This window comes from Monopterus albus, unplaced genomic scaffold (genome assembly GCF_001952655.1).
Source record: "Monopterus albus unplaced genomic scaffold, M_albus_1.0 scaffold19.1, whole genome shotgun sequence".
In the NCBI taxonomy this organism is placed as follows: domain Eukaryota; kingdom Metazoa; phylum Chordata; class Actinopteri; order Synbranchiformes; family Synbranchidae; genus Monopterus; species Monopterus albus.
Window position 1 is genome coordinate 2,251,769 of NW_018127899.1, and position 12,280 is coordinate 2,264,048.

The 12,280-nt window shown below is 43.1% G+C and overlaps 3 protein-coding genes across 6 annotated transcripts in view; 1 reads left to right on the top strand and 2 right to left on the bottom strand.

The window, feature by feature from the left end:
* The window catches only part of LOC109956462 (D(4) dopamine receptor), a 7,761-nt gene extending 5,640 nt beyond the window's left edge, over positions 1–2,121 (bottom strand). For both annotated transcript variants that reach the window (XM_020593602.1, XM_020593601.1), the window contains exon 1: positions 1,189–2,121. In XM_020593602.1, the coding sequence (XP_020449258.1) occupies positions 1,189–1,416 (228 nt within the window). In that variant the 5' untranslated portion in view covers positions 1,417–2,121. The remainder of the gene's footprint in view (positions 1–1,188) is intronic.
* Positions 2,122–2,487: 366 nt separating this feature from the next.
* On the bottom strand, positions 2,488–6,741 carry LOC109956373 (cytosolic 5'-nucleotidase 1B). Its single transcript, XM_020593415.1, has 6 exons — positions 6,592–6,741; positions 5,179–5,289; positions 4,806–4,941; positions 4,436–4,558; positions 3,580–3,710; positions 2,488–3,440 (listed from the first exon to the last, which is right to left on the bottom strand). Exons 1-6 carry the CDS (start codon positions 6,625–6,627, stop codon positions 3,195–3,197), a joined length of 783 nt encoding a protein of 260 aa, XP_020449071.1. The 5' UTR covers positions 6,628–6,741; the 3' UTR covers positions 2,488–3,194.
* An 84-nt stretch (positions 6,742–6,825) lies between these two features.
* The window catches only part of LOC109956371 (GRAM domain-containing protein 4-like), a 22,302-nt gene continuing 16,847 nt past the window's right edge, over positions 6,826–12,280 (top strand). Inside the window, exons 1-8 of one of the 3 annotated variants that reach the window (XM_020593407.1) lie at positions 6,826–6,962; positions 7,061–7,117; positions 8,941–9,187; positions 9,535–9,640; positions 9,908–10,028; positions 10,130–10,197; positions 10,851–10,983; positions 11,151–11,176. In XM_020593407.1, coding sequence (XP_020449063.1) covers positions 8,999–9,187; positions 9,535–9,640; positions 9,908–10,028; positions 10,130–10,197; positions 10,851–10,983; positions 11,151–11,176 — 643 coding nt within the window. In that variant the 5' untranslated portion in view covers positions 6,826–6,962; positions 7,061–7,117; positions 8,941–8,998. Of the gene's footprint in view, positions 7,118–8,940; positions 9,188–9,534; positions 9,641–9,907; positions 10,029–10,129; positions 10,198–10,850; positions 10,984–11,150; positions 11,177–12,280 lie in introns of all 3 variants that reach the window. The other 2 variants (XM_020593406.1, XM_020593405.1) reach the window with 2 other exon arrangements.

Below are 12,280 nucleotides of genomic sequence, written 5' to 3' on the forward strand. Positions count from 1 at the left end.
CATTCATCAGTTCCTCAAAATACTCCTTCCATCTTCTCTGCACACTCTCCTCGCTTTTTAGCACCTTTCCATCTCTGTCTTTAATTCCCTTATCTGTTGCACATCCTTCCCATCTCTATCTCTCTGTCTTGCTAATCTGTACAAGTCCTTCTCACCTTCCCTCATGTCTAACCTGGCATACAACTCATCATATGCTTTCTGTTTGGCCATTGCCACCTCCCTCTTCACTCTATGCTGCAATTTCTTGTAATCCTGTCTACTGTCTTCAGTCCTTTCTACATCCCACTTCTTTTTAGCTTGCCTCGTCCTCTGAATGCTGTCCTGTACTACTTCGTTCCACCACGTTTCCTTATCTTCTTTCCTCCTTCCAGATGACACACCTAGCACCTTCCTACCTGTCTCCCTGATCACTTCTCCCAGTCATCTGGAAGTTCTTCCTGACCACCCAAAGCCTGTCTCAACTTGTCTGAATTCCTCACGACATTCTCAACTTCCACCACTTGGTCTTCTTATCCGTCTTTCCTCTCCTCTTCTTCCTGACCACCAGAGTCATCCTACACACCACCATCCGATGCTGTCTGGCTACACTTTCCCATACCACCACTTTGCAGTCATTAATCTCTCTCAGATTGCCTCATCTCTTTTCACCTCTTAAACATTCATCACGAGCTCCTCCTTCAGGGTCACTCCTACCCCATTTCTCTTCCTGTCCACACCATAATAAAACAGTTTGTATCCCCCTCCAATGCTACACGCTTTGCTACCCTTCCACCTGGTCTCCTGCACACACAGTATATCTACCTTCCTTCTCTCCATCATGTCCGCCAGCTCTCTACCTTTCCCTGTCATTGTGCCAACGTTAAGAGTCCCTATTCTCAGACCTATACTCATGTAAAATCAGTTTGAAAATTCATGACTGGAAGTTTTCTATTTCAAAGTCATGGGAAAACGAAGGGAAAGTCAAGTACCCTTAAATACTTGTTGAAATGAAGGGTCGCCAATTTTAGATGGTTTATGGTGTAAATTAAAGTTTGATTGGGGCCATTTTAATTGGTCTGTCTGTACAAAGACAAGGCAGAGCTGCAAATAGAAACTCTGGCTGCAGCTGACCATTTAAAAGTATAGTGTCTCGCTGTGTACCCAAACCAAAGTGTTGGTCCATGGACCGTGTGTTCCAGTGAAACTCACCTCAGAATAGACGAACAGCGGCAGTACGAGCACCGCCAGCATCAGATCCGCCACCGCCAGGCTGAGGATGAAGTAGTTGGTGGTGGTCTTCAGCGCCTTCTCGATGATCACGCTCAGACACACCAGCAGGTTTCCGCAGATGATCGCCATAATTAGCAGCACCCCGAACACCAGGGCCAACAGATTCTGCCCCTCCGCCTTCGCCGCCTCCGTCAGGTTGGCCCCCATCTGCACCGGGGCTGCGCCGCTCCGTCCCGTTCCGAGCCCCAGCAGCGCGGCCACCAGACTATCAGGAAGGTCGGACAGGACTCTGGTCACCCATCTGCGGTCTCACCATGGTGCCAGGGAGACTCTACATGGATTAATGTGCAGCTCCCGAGCGCTCCAGTGCGCGCTTTACGCAAAACGGAATGGAAACAGTCATGATGTGTTTTAATCACAAAGTAAAGCACATCTCCAATGTAATAAATATTAAAAGCTGATAAAGTTTCGCCTATAGCATTTTCTCTCCCGAAATACAGGGAAGCCCGGCGGAGTTTTGATCAAAAACGCATTCAAATCCTCAAATCGTTAGAGCGGTGTGTTGGCAGCTCCGGTGCGTCCACCTGCAGCCTGAGGCCACTGACGCCAGATGAGCCAATTTAAAGCCGCTTATCAGTTGCGCTTTAGGGCGTCCTTCGGTCTGTGAGCTGCAAAAGGAGAGTTTGTCCATCTGTCATGTCCGTTTATGTCTGTTCATCCGTGCGTTATTTGTGTGCGCTCGCGTGTGTACGGAAAGGAGTGACCACTGCAAAAACATCTACATTTTTAAAAACCAGTAACAGTAAATATGTCATATTGACAAGTAGTGAATATGAATTAATACAAAGACTGACGTCAAAATCCCCTAATTTTTCAATTTCCATATGAATGATACTGATGTAATAAAGTACGTTAATTTGCTTTTTCAATTAATAGTACATTAATTGATTAAAATCAATGATTATCCACACAATAGACCCTTAGTCTTTTTATTTTGACTAAGTGAATTGCTAAGTGCTATGTTTGAAGTTCACTGGGGAAAATATTACTCAATTTTTGTGTATTTCAGTTTTAATACTTTGTTGCCTTTATGTAACTTTTTATTTCAAGACCAAGTGTTCTTTCTGGCTTTTGACTCCTTACCTGACTCCAAAGGAGAGCTGCACAAGAATTCCTATATGCCTAGACTGTCTGTTTATTATTAAATGGCAAATAAAAATCTTGACTTGACTTCAGAATCAGTTTTGTGTGTAACACGCCGTGTCTGGTAAAGGATAAGTAAGCTACCTTTTTGTAATCTACAGTATAATTTTACTTAAATGATTTTTAATTATCATCAGCCATCAAATAAATGTTAAAGTAAAAAGTACACTTTCCCCCCTGTGAAACTTGGAGAAGTCTAAAATAACAAAATGAAAATTTACAATAAAAGTGCCTCAAATTTGCAGGATAAAGAAAACCAAGTGCTGTCACCACCAGGTCTTTTATGAAACTGGCAGAATCACAAAAGCACATTGTCCTCTAGACCGAGCTCTTCCATTCCACAGAACGTTTTAATCTCCCGATTTCTGCTCCTGTTGACATCAGCTCAGCGGTTTCTCATCCTCTGATAATTAAAGCTGACCACATACACACTGCTCTGATTATATTTATCATTTATAAAATACTGAAGAACCCCTTGAATCTCACCGAGGAGCACTGAAGCCTTCTCACAGACCCGGCCCATCCCTAAAGGATTCATACAACTTATTCATGAGGCCTCTAGAGAGATCCAAAGGACACCTGGAACCTTTTCAAGGACCACTAGAGTAGTCATTAAAAGCAAAACATTAAAAGCAAACTAAATATGTCAGTAGAACAAAGGGACCGACTCTCTTTTGGAGCCAGCTTTAAGTGGCCATTCGAGGAACAGCAGGTTTTGGTTTTGGCACTTCCACATCGGCTTCATTTCTCGGCCACGGAGGTTGCCGCTTGCTCCTATCATGTCACCCCTCTAGCCCCCCGAAGCCGTCACTAAGCAGAAAGTGAGGCCGGAACACAGACAGGATGGGGCCCCAGGGGGCCTCGGCTAAGCAGTATGCTTCATCCACGCGAACACCGCGGGACCGCAGAGTGTGCAGGGCATCGGCACAGCTGTCCCTGCCACCACGCCACGTCACCAGGCCAATGCTGAGAGGGCTGTCAGACATGGTGAACCTCCGCTGCATCTCACCCAGCTGAGCCGAGAAGCTCTGCACAGGAAGAGTGGGAATCATGATTTAATCAAATCTCAAATGTTCCAAGGACCTTTGGAACATTTGAGATTCAGCTTTATGAAAATTCACAGCAAGAATATAAACTAAAGATGTATCAACATGTTGCCGTTTGTACCCGAGCAGCCTGTCGGCTCGGCGGCGTTGGGCCAGTGTCAGGCTGGATGACGGCATCTCCAAAGAACAAAACCTTGAGCTGTTCTGACGGACAGGAAGCTGTCTGGTGGTCCAGCAGTGCTGAGAGAACACCTGGACCAATGACAAGAAGGATGGTTCACCTTCAAACATCACACCCACCTCACTACATTATCAAAACACAGTGTTCAACTGTAAGAATGTTAAGAAGAAACTAAAGTCTTAAGTGAACATTGTTGCTAATAATTTTAAGATAAAGATCAACAGAATCAAATTAAGTCATAACAGAAAAATCAGTTTCAAAGTTACGTTGTAATGTTTGAATAAATATGCAGCATTTCAAAATTAATGTTTCTTTTAGAATAAACAAACATTTTGAGAACAAAGTCACTTTTTTTTCAAAAGCTGTAATGTTTAGAGAATTAAACACTCATTGTGAGAATTTTAGTACAGTGAGGTTTGCATATAGGATAAGGATAACCACCTTTATTTGGCCAAGTATGTTACACACAAGGAATTTTTTACCGGTAGAGAACAGAGGCAGCCATCTGCGGCGCCAGCTCAACCGATGGCTCTAACCATCGGGGGACGACACATTTCACAGAAAAACTGCTTTAGAATCATTATCGCAACATGCTCTTTCAGTTATTTCAGTCTCAAACATGTCCAACTTTTGCATTTCATCTCATTCCTGTTTAAACAGATGAGAATGTTCATGTTCCAACATCTGACAGAGACTATAGTTGGCAATAAAGACTTACTCACACACCTCTGGGGGGGGGGGTCACATCTGTCACATGTACAGCTGTAATGAATGACGGAAGAAGAAATTTCCTGACCTCTCTGTGTTGCCTGTGATGCCTCGTTTCTGTCCGTTGACAGGAAGAGTTGAACATTATTTTTGAGTAAATTCTCCACAAAATCCTCCTCGCTGGAAAAACAAAACCTGCCGACTTCAAGACCTGCAAGAGAGCAGCAATGATGACATGGCAACAGGAAGTTGTCACCAGTATCACTAAGACTTTAAACTCCAGCACTGATCAGCTGCTTGACTAAATTACCGTAATGTCTGGTGTTGTCCATGATCCTTAGAGTTAAATTAATGTAATGTCTGATGCTGCTGATAATCAGTTAAATTACTGTTGATGGCCTTTACAACTAAATTACCATAATATCTGGTGCTGCTGCTGATGGTTATAGTTGAATTACCGTAATGTCTGGTGCTGCTGATGATCCGGGGGCTCTGCTGCTGCTGCTGACTGTCAGTAGTGAGCAGGACAATGTCGAACAACAGCAGCTCAGCAGGATTGTTCATCAACAGATGTTCATTCACTCTCTGCAGGGCCTGAGGATTTGTTGACAAGAGGAAAAAAACAGAATATCACCAGACTGGAGTTTTGAAGTGCTTAACAGCAGGCGGTTCTTCAAAAGTAACAGGAATTTGTTCTGAAACCACAGAAACCATCTGGTGTCAATGAAAACATACAGGCATATCAGCTAGCCAGTAATAATCGTTTCTCAACACACACACTATAACAATATTGTTAAAGGTTTTAAATTGCTGACAGTGTTGGACTCCAACCTGTAGCAGTGGGAAAGCCAAACCCTCTCCGTACACCTCATCATCATCAGCTCCAGATCCAAACACGGCACGAGACGTTACTGCAATGACCACTGCATGATCAGCATCTTTCTGCAGAGAAAAAGAGAACCAGCACATCCATCTGCACTTTTTATCTCAGGAGCTTCTGGACAAAGACCAGAACAAAAACTTCCCCAGGCTTTGTTAAACCAAACGATACAAACAGCAGTGGGAAGCGTAAACAGATATTTAAATAGAAGTAGCAGTACTACAATGTAGAATAAGTAGAGTCGTGCCTTCAAATGACATTATGCAGAATAGCCCATATTTTAGTATTGGACTATAGTTACAGATTCATCAATATGTACATCACCTATTGCTGAAGCTCATTAAAGTGGGGCTAATTTGAACAATTTATAAACTGCTGGACAGTTTGTGAATTTCCTCAACCGATAATAATATGTCATAATTAATTTTGTTGATTATATTTTGTATTATTAACCTAACTCTGCAAAGCAATGAGTAAAAAGTAAAATATTGTGCAATAACCTGCAGTAGAGTGGAAGTAGGAATATAACCTAGAAGAACATAAAAATTCTCAACTTGAATACAGACTGAAAATATACTTTACACCACTGAATATAACAAAAACAGAACCAACAAGCAACACATACAGAACCAATAGGAAATTGTCCATGCACTAAACACATCTTGCATCATGATTAAAATAACAGAATCTGAAATAAAACATGGCCTTTGCTCTCAGACATTTTAACTTCACTTTTCTTACACGGATTTGCATGTGAGAAAACCCCATACTATTATAAATTTGATCAGTCTTAAAGAATAGTTTTATTTGTTTTGTGCAGCCCAGCTTCTTTCGGGTGTTTGCAAACCCTGTTCCGGATCCTCTTTATAAAATATGCAACTTTATCTTTGCGTTGCTAACCGGTAAGGTGTGCCAGAGTTATTCAACCAGTTTTTGTGATGTTTTTAATAATTAGGTCTCTATCCTTAATTCGGCATATATTAAATATACTCTCGTTATTCTCCCTATAATACTGACAGTTTATACATATTTGCCCCTGTCAATTTTCTCTTATTCTGGCGGAACCTATGTGAGGATAAAAGGTTTAAACTTAGCCAGGTTGTGTGCAGTGCAAGCCGCACGTTTACTTGTTTATTAACCAAAAATAACAGGAAACACTACGGTCCTGAGTTATATGAACTAGGCCCACTGGAAGACGATAAAGACTGATTGAACGAAGTCTGGTGGAAAACATTGAGGAACTGCAAAGAATGCAGCGTGAGCTCTCAAACTTTTTGTCAGCGCTGCATAGCAGCGTTAGTGTAGCTGTAGGTGCGCGGTCTCACCTGCGGGATGAGGAAGTACTACCGTCAGGCGAGTCTTACCTGCTTTACGTCAGTGTTCAGGACCGTGGAGACCATGTCCACATCTCAGCTGAAACTGTCCAGGTTATAAAGTGCTTTACTGCACCGACCGTTACTCCTACACTGAACTGAAAGCCCTTCAAAGTTCCTCCAGAAACAGAACGCTACTTTTTGTGCTAAGACCTGCCGTTCGCTTTAAGAGCGCAGCATGATGACGTCACATCCTTGTTATGCTGACGCTGATCACGCAATTCATAGCTGCGATCGGTGTCAGGTATAGAAACACGGTCCGGTTCTTTCCCAGAAACAACCACATCTGGACTAATTACTGAAGCAGAGGAGTGACACTGGTCTGGTCTGGAGTGGGTTTGGACCTCTAGGAAGGGGCGAAGGTGGGAAAGTTTGCTTCAGCTTCGGTTCACGGTGAGACACATCTGTCACCTCTTGTTATTCCTCCCTTTCTTATTCCGATCCTTCTGACGGTGTCCAGGTCTGTCCAACCTGGATCTCGCACCGGGTTCCTGTAGACCCTCACTGAGCTCCGCAGGTAAATAGCAGATGATTGGCTGTCGCCAGTTCAAAAGCATGGTCCGACCCACAGTCAAAAAAAAAAATTCACTCTAAAATTTAATAAGAAGAAGAAAAAGTAGCAAATCCTCACATTTCAGAACCCAGAATCATAAACACAATTATTAGTTTTATTATTTATTATTATTATCACCCATAATTAATATAGGACTGAGCAGATGCCTCCTGATGGGACTGTGTGAGTTATAAGAATCTAAACATCTGAAGAGCATTTGCACTGTCCAGTAATAAAAAGTCTTGTACAAATGTACAAAAGTATAATATGCTTTGTTTTGTGTGCTGTAGGCCATAGTTAGTCTTTTTATGTCTGATTGCAGGATAACTACTAAGAAAGTTATAATCCGAAAACCTACATTTAAACAAACAAATCAGATTAATAATATGTGACTCAATCATATCATCCATCACACTTTAATACTTTGGATTATGTGATTTAAGTCCATTCATCCATTATCACCCTTATCAGGGTCGGTTCATGGCAGCAGGAGATTCAGCACAGCGGTCCAAAACTCCCTATCTCCAGCTCCTCCCTGCAGACCCTGAGGAGGGAAAATACACATCTGTGTTTTCTTAATAAGAGTTTACCTCTGTAAACTCTGCAGTGGTTTTGTATGCACTGCAGCACACTCTAAAAGTGCTTTCACACTATTTGGCCATTCATCCATTTGCACTACCAAGCATTCACACTGTCTGTTTAAAATCATTAATTCTGTTAATCAGTACTCAGCTGCTGACTCAGTAGACTGACAGTAATGTTAACAGTCAGTCATTAAAAGCAGACAGACCAGTTATGGTCTTTGTCAGTCAGTCAGTTAGTAAGCAGGCAGTCATGCTGGAGGCGGTCAGGCCTGTCAGACAGCTCAGCTAATTCCACTGAACACACCTTCACTCCTTCACAGTTGACTGCCGACACCCAGATAAAGTGATTGTGAGGAATTTTTTATGTTTAGGCTTGTTCTTCTTTTGTTCAGTTGTTCAGTTTGCATTCATACATCTGGACATTTGTTTAACAGCAGTGGGCTACACTGATGAGATGAGCAGGAAAGAGCCTGTGCACTGATGGAAAATAGGTTTTTTGGGAGGTACATGCACCATTCTAACATAAGACTGGCAAGATTGTCATGAAATCTTGTGAAGACATTTGTGGTCTCCAGAGGATGCATCCTAATGAGTTTAGTAATCCCATTACTTTTCACTTGCAGGTTAAAAGTTTTGCATTTCAAATAAATTATTATTGTGATTATGTTGTTGTTGTTTTTATTATATTCTTTTTAAAGATTTATTTATTACATTTATTACATGGATTGTTACCAGATTAAGTCCAGACATTCGTGGTTCCCAGAGAGTGAAGTCTACAGACTTCTCCTCTGCTGCCATCACAGGGTTCACATTTGTAGTTTCAACAGCTATCAGATGGATTGCCAGGAAATGCGTGAAGTGCCATCATCAGGTCAAAATGTCAGTTTATCCATGACTGTGTTTTGTGACCAAATACCTGCAGAACTAATGACCTTCCTGTCAGCATCAGCTGTGCGCTGTCTTTAGTGGTAATCAGTAAATGTGCTAAAACATTAAATATTTTAAACATTATTCCCACTTGAAATCAGCCTGTCAGATTTGGCACTTCATCAACTATTTGCTAAGATATTTCCATCTGGACCAAAGTGGACGGACCGACAAAGCCTTCACTCTGCTCACCATGTCAGTTTATTAGAACCAGATGGTTGTTTGATGCTTTGTCGACCATGTCTCAGTGCTTCTGATTTCCTCATCCTCTTCCAGTCTCTGCAGCTCAGTCGTCCATCATGTTCAGGTAGAGACCGGCTCCACAGTGCCCACCATGCGGAAGCGTCTGGACAAGATCCGGTTCCGAGGCCACAGACGGGACGAGTTCCTGGATCCGGTCGAGTCGCCCAATACCTCCGATGCAGAATTCACTGAGGAGGCTGCGATGAAGCCTCGCAGCTCCGTCCTAGAGCCAGAGGAGCTCGGGGAGGTGGAGGCAGAGCAGCAGCAGAGTGATGCTCAGGTACAGACACACACCTGTCTGGTCTGCATGAAATAAGAGAACCAGGAGTTTAAAAAGAAACACAAATGCTAATCTGACTGAGACCAGAATTTCAACAGATATTTGATATGTTCACTTTGTTTTCTTTATGCTAAATCAACCTGCATGGTTGTCTGAACATTTGAATTACTCAAATAAAGTACCTTTAAACTGTACTTAAGTACAATCCAGCTGCTGCATCGTTCAGTGCTGAATGATTCAGATTGATTCACTGCTACAGGCATCACTCACCAGGTCTGAGCTGCACTATAAATAAAGAGATGTTGTTATTTCATATACCTGTATGCGTGTGTGTGTTTGTCTCTCAGGGTGGTCCAGGATCATTTTCTCCTGCTCTCCAAGATGACTCAAGGACGGATCTGAATGAGATCAAAGGTCATCTAGAAGTTGCTTTGTTAGAGAAACACTTTTTGCGTGAGTATCCTGACCTGGACTGCGCTTTATAAAATAATATGAACTGGAGAAATATGATTTATAGGTAATGTGAAATCTGTGGCACTTTGATTTCTTGGATGCTTGTAAAGATGGATGCCAGACATAAACCTCACCAGGTAGAGGGTAAAAATGTCACCTGAGCTGCCCTGAACAGCTGCCGATAGTATGAAAACACTTTTCACGCCAGCTTGCTGAGGCCTCAGAGGACCAACCGACTCTGATCATCTGGCTGTCCCTGTGTTTCAGAGGAGGAGCTGAGGAAACTTAAAGAAGAGTCCAACATGGATTCATTGAGACAGGAGCTGGAGAAGGAGCGCTGCAGACGCATCGAGCTGGAGCAGAAGATCAATGACACCCTGAAATCCAGGTAGCCACCGAGAAAAACAATTTAATGAGCTGGTTTTGAAACAGAGTAGCATGTTTCTGTTGGTTTGTGTCTGGGCTGATGGACTGGTCGTTTCTTCACAGGCTTGAAGACTCACCTACTCAGACACGTAAAGCCCCGCCCCCTCCTTCACCTCAAGCCAGCAGTACAGGTGAGCTGTACAGACCTGCTAATTGAACAGATTCTCCATCTAGTGGGGAAAACAGAAAGAATAAGGGTTCAAAGTGTCAGTGGCTGATAGTCCATGAGCATTTTCTCTTTTCTTTAAACCATAGCTGCATCTCAGGTCTCTTATATGATTGTTCCTCGGTCCTTGAGCTCGGCTTCCGGGTCGAGTGAGGATTGAGGATATCCCAAGACTCATGTGTCTGCTCTGAAGAAATGCGGCCACCATGGCATCACTGTTCAGCTACTATTGTTCTCTCAATTGTCACCATCATTCAGAAGCCACACCAATGTTAATTCTGGTTTTACTTCTTGCAGCATCCAACTTCTTTTTAGTTGTAACTTTCTCAAATACGGTGTTACCCGCCCAGGTCTCTGGCCCCAAACCGTAGTTGGGGACCTCTGGTTCATGGTTAAATTGCTTTAGCCCTGGCTCGTAGCCGGTAACTAGCCTTAGAAGTCTGGGCTTTTTAGACAGGAGGAAGTGAAGAGGGAGGCCGGCTAGCTCTGCTCAAAGTATAGGCTTTATTCCGAACGCTGCATGCGGCCTTTGCTGCCAACTGCATTTCAGTCCTGTCCATACACTTAGAGCTGACTAATGTTGATATCACTTTCCATCGCTTTCTTCTCTTTGCCCAGACAAACAGAAGGACACTCTGTCCAAGAGCTTCCTGAAATGGCTCTACGACCGTTTTGCTGTTCTTATCGAAGACTTCCGCTTCCAGCCAGAGGAGACAACAGTGGAGACGGATGAGCCGCTGAGTGCCAAGAGGTAAGGAGATGACCCGGGATGCTGCAGAGCTGTGAGGAGTAAAGTCTTGAAAACACAACATTTTTACCAGTGCACTCACTTAAAATAACTAAATATGTAACACACTTTTAATACCATTAAAGCTGTATTTGTTATAAAGTCTAAATTGTCTGGTTTGTGATGCACAGGTTGACCGAAAACATGAGGCGGCTCAGTGAGTATTTATTTATTTTTTTGTAAAAATGACAGTGGTTAGCGCCGTTGCCTCACAGCGAGAAGGTTCCGGGTTCGGGCCCCACCTGGGACCTTTCTGTGTGGAGTTTGCATGTTCTCCCCGTGCTTGTGTGGGTTCTCTCCGGGTACTCCGGCTTCCTCCCACAGTCCAAAGACATGCAGCTTAGGTTGATTGGTGTCTCTAAATTGACCCCGTTCAGGGACTAAGTGGTAGAAAATGAATGAATGATGTTTATTTGCCTTTAGTTCATTTTGAATCAACATAGCTAACATTGACAATATCCCTCCCAACCCCAGTAATGCAACAGGCTCGGCAAAATGAGACTTAACTAGTATAATATTAGATATACTTAAATAAGTAACTATAGAGGTGGGAAAACAAACAGTTGTAAATAGGTAAGTTCTGATCTGAACCTGGTTTGATGTGGTCAGACCAGGATGGAGAAAAGCAGTGAAAGTGCCAGTGTTTCTACAAATAAAATAAAGGTTTCACAAATCTGACAGCTGTGAATGCTGCATTAAACATCAATTGAACAGGTTAACCTAAAGAATACTCTCTAAGTCCTTTAAATTCCCCATTAATAGTTGAATCAGAAACTAACTTCAGTGCTGTTTAATACATCAACTATAATTAGGACGCTGAATATCATTCGATGTGAAAGTGTTAGATCCGCTCGGACACAGAGGTGAGCGAGTCAAAAAAAAGGACGGACCCAGGTGGCTGACTTCAGTGCAAGTAGTGCTCAGTTTATTTACAGTGATATTTTACAAGCAAGCGAATAACCAGGTAGAAGTGGGACCGGGTGTCGAGCTGCAGAAGGTGAATAACAGTCAGTGGTGGAATGATGAGGGAAAGGCCGGGCTGCGGACGCTGGGACTCACTCCTGGGCTGGTCATGGTGGAAGGTTGCTGAGGAGACAGAGTTAGTACATGCAGTTAATGGGAGACTGTGCATCGACCTGCGTGGTGGAGATGGTGCGGGGTTGAGGAGGTCTGTGGTCCGGAGAAGCGACAAAGACGAGGAGGCTGAGACAATGGGGCACAAGACTGGAACGGGGCTAGGGCGACAAAAACGTGAGTACAA

Excerpts from the sequence above, each read along its gene's own strand:
- LOC109956373 (XM_020593415.1), bottom strand. The coding sequence starts at position 6,627 with ATGGTCTCCACGGTCCTGAACACTGACGTAAAGCAG. Across the intron at positions 4,559-4,805 it reads CAGCAGCACCAGACATTACG|GTCTTGAAGTCGGCAGGTTT; the intron begins GTAATTCAACTA and ends GCTCTCTTGCAG. Across the intron at positions 3,441-3,579 it reads CGAGCCGACAGGCTGCTCGG|AGCTTCTCGGCTCAGCTGGG; the intron begins GTACAAACGGCA and ends CTTCCTGTGCAG.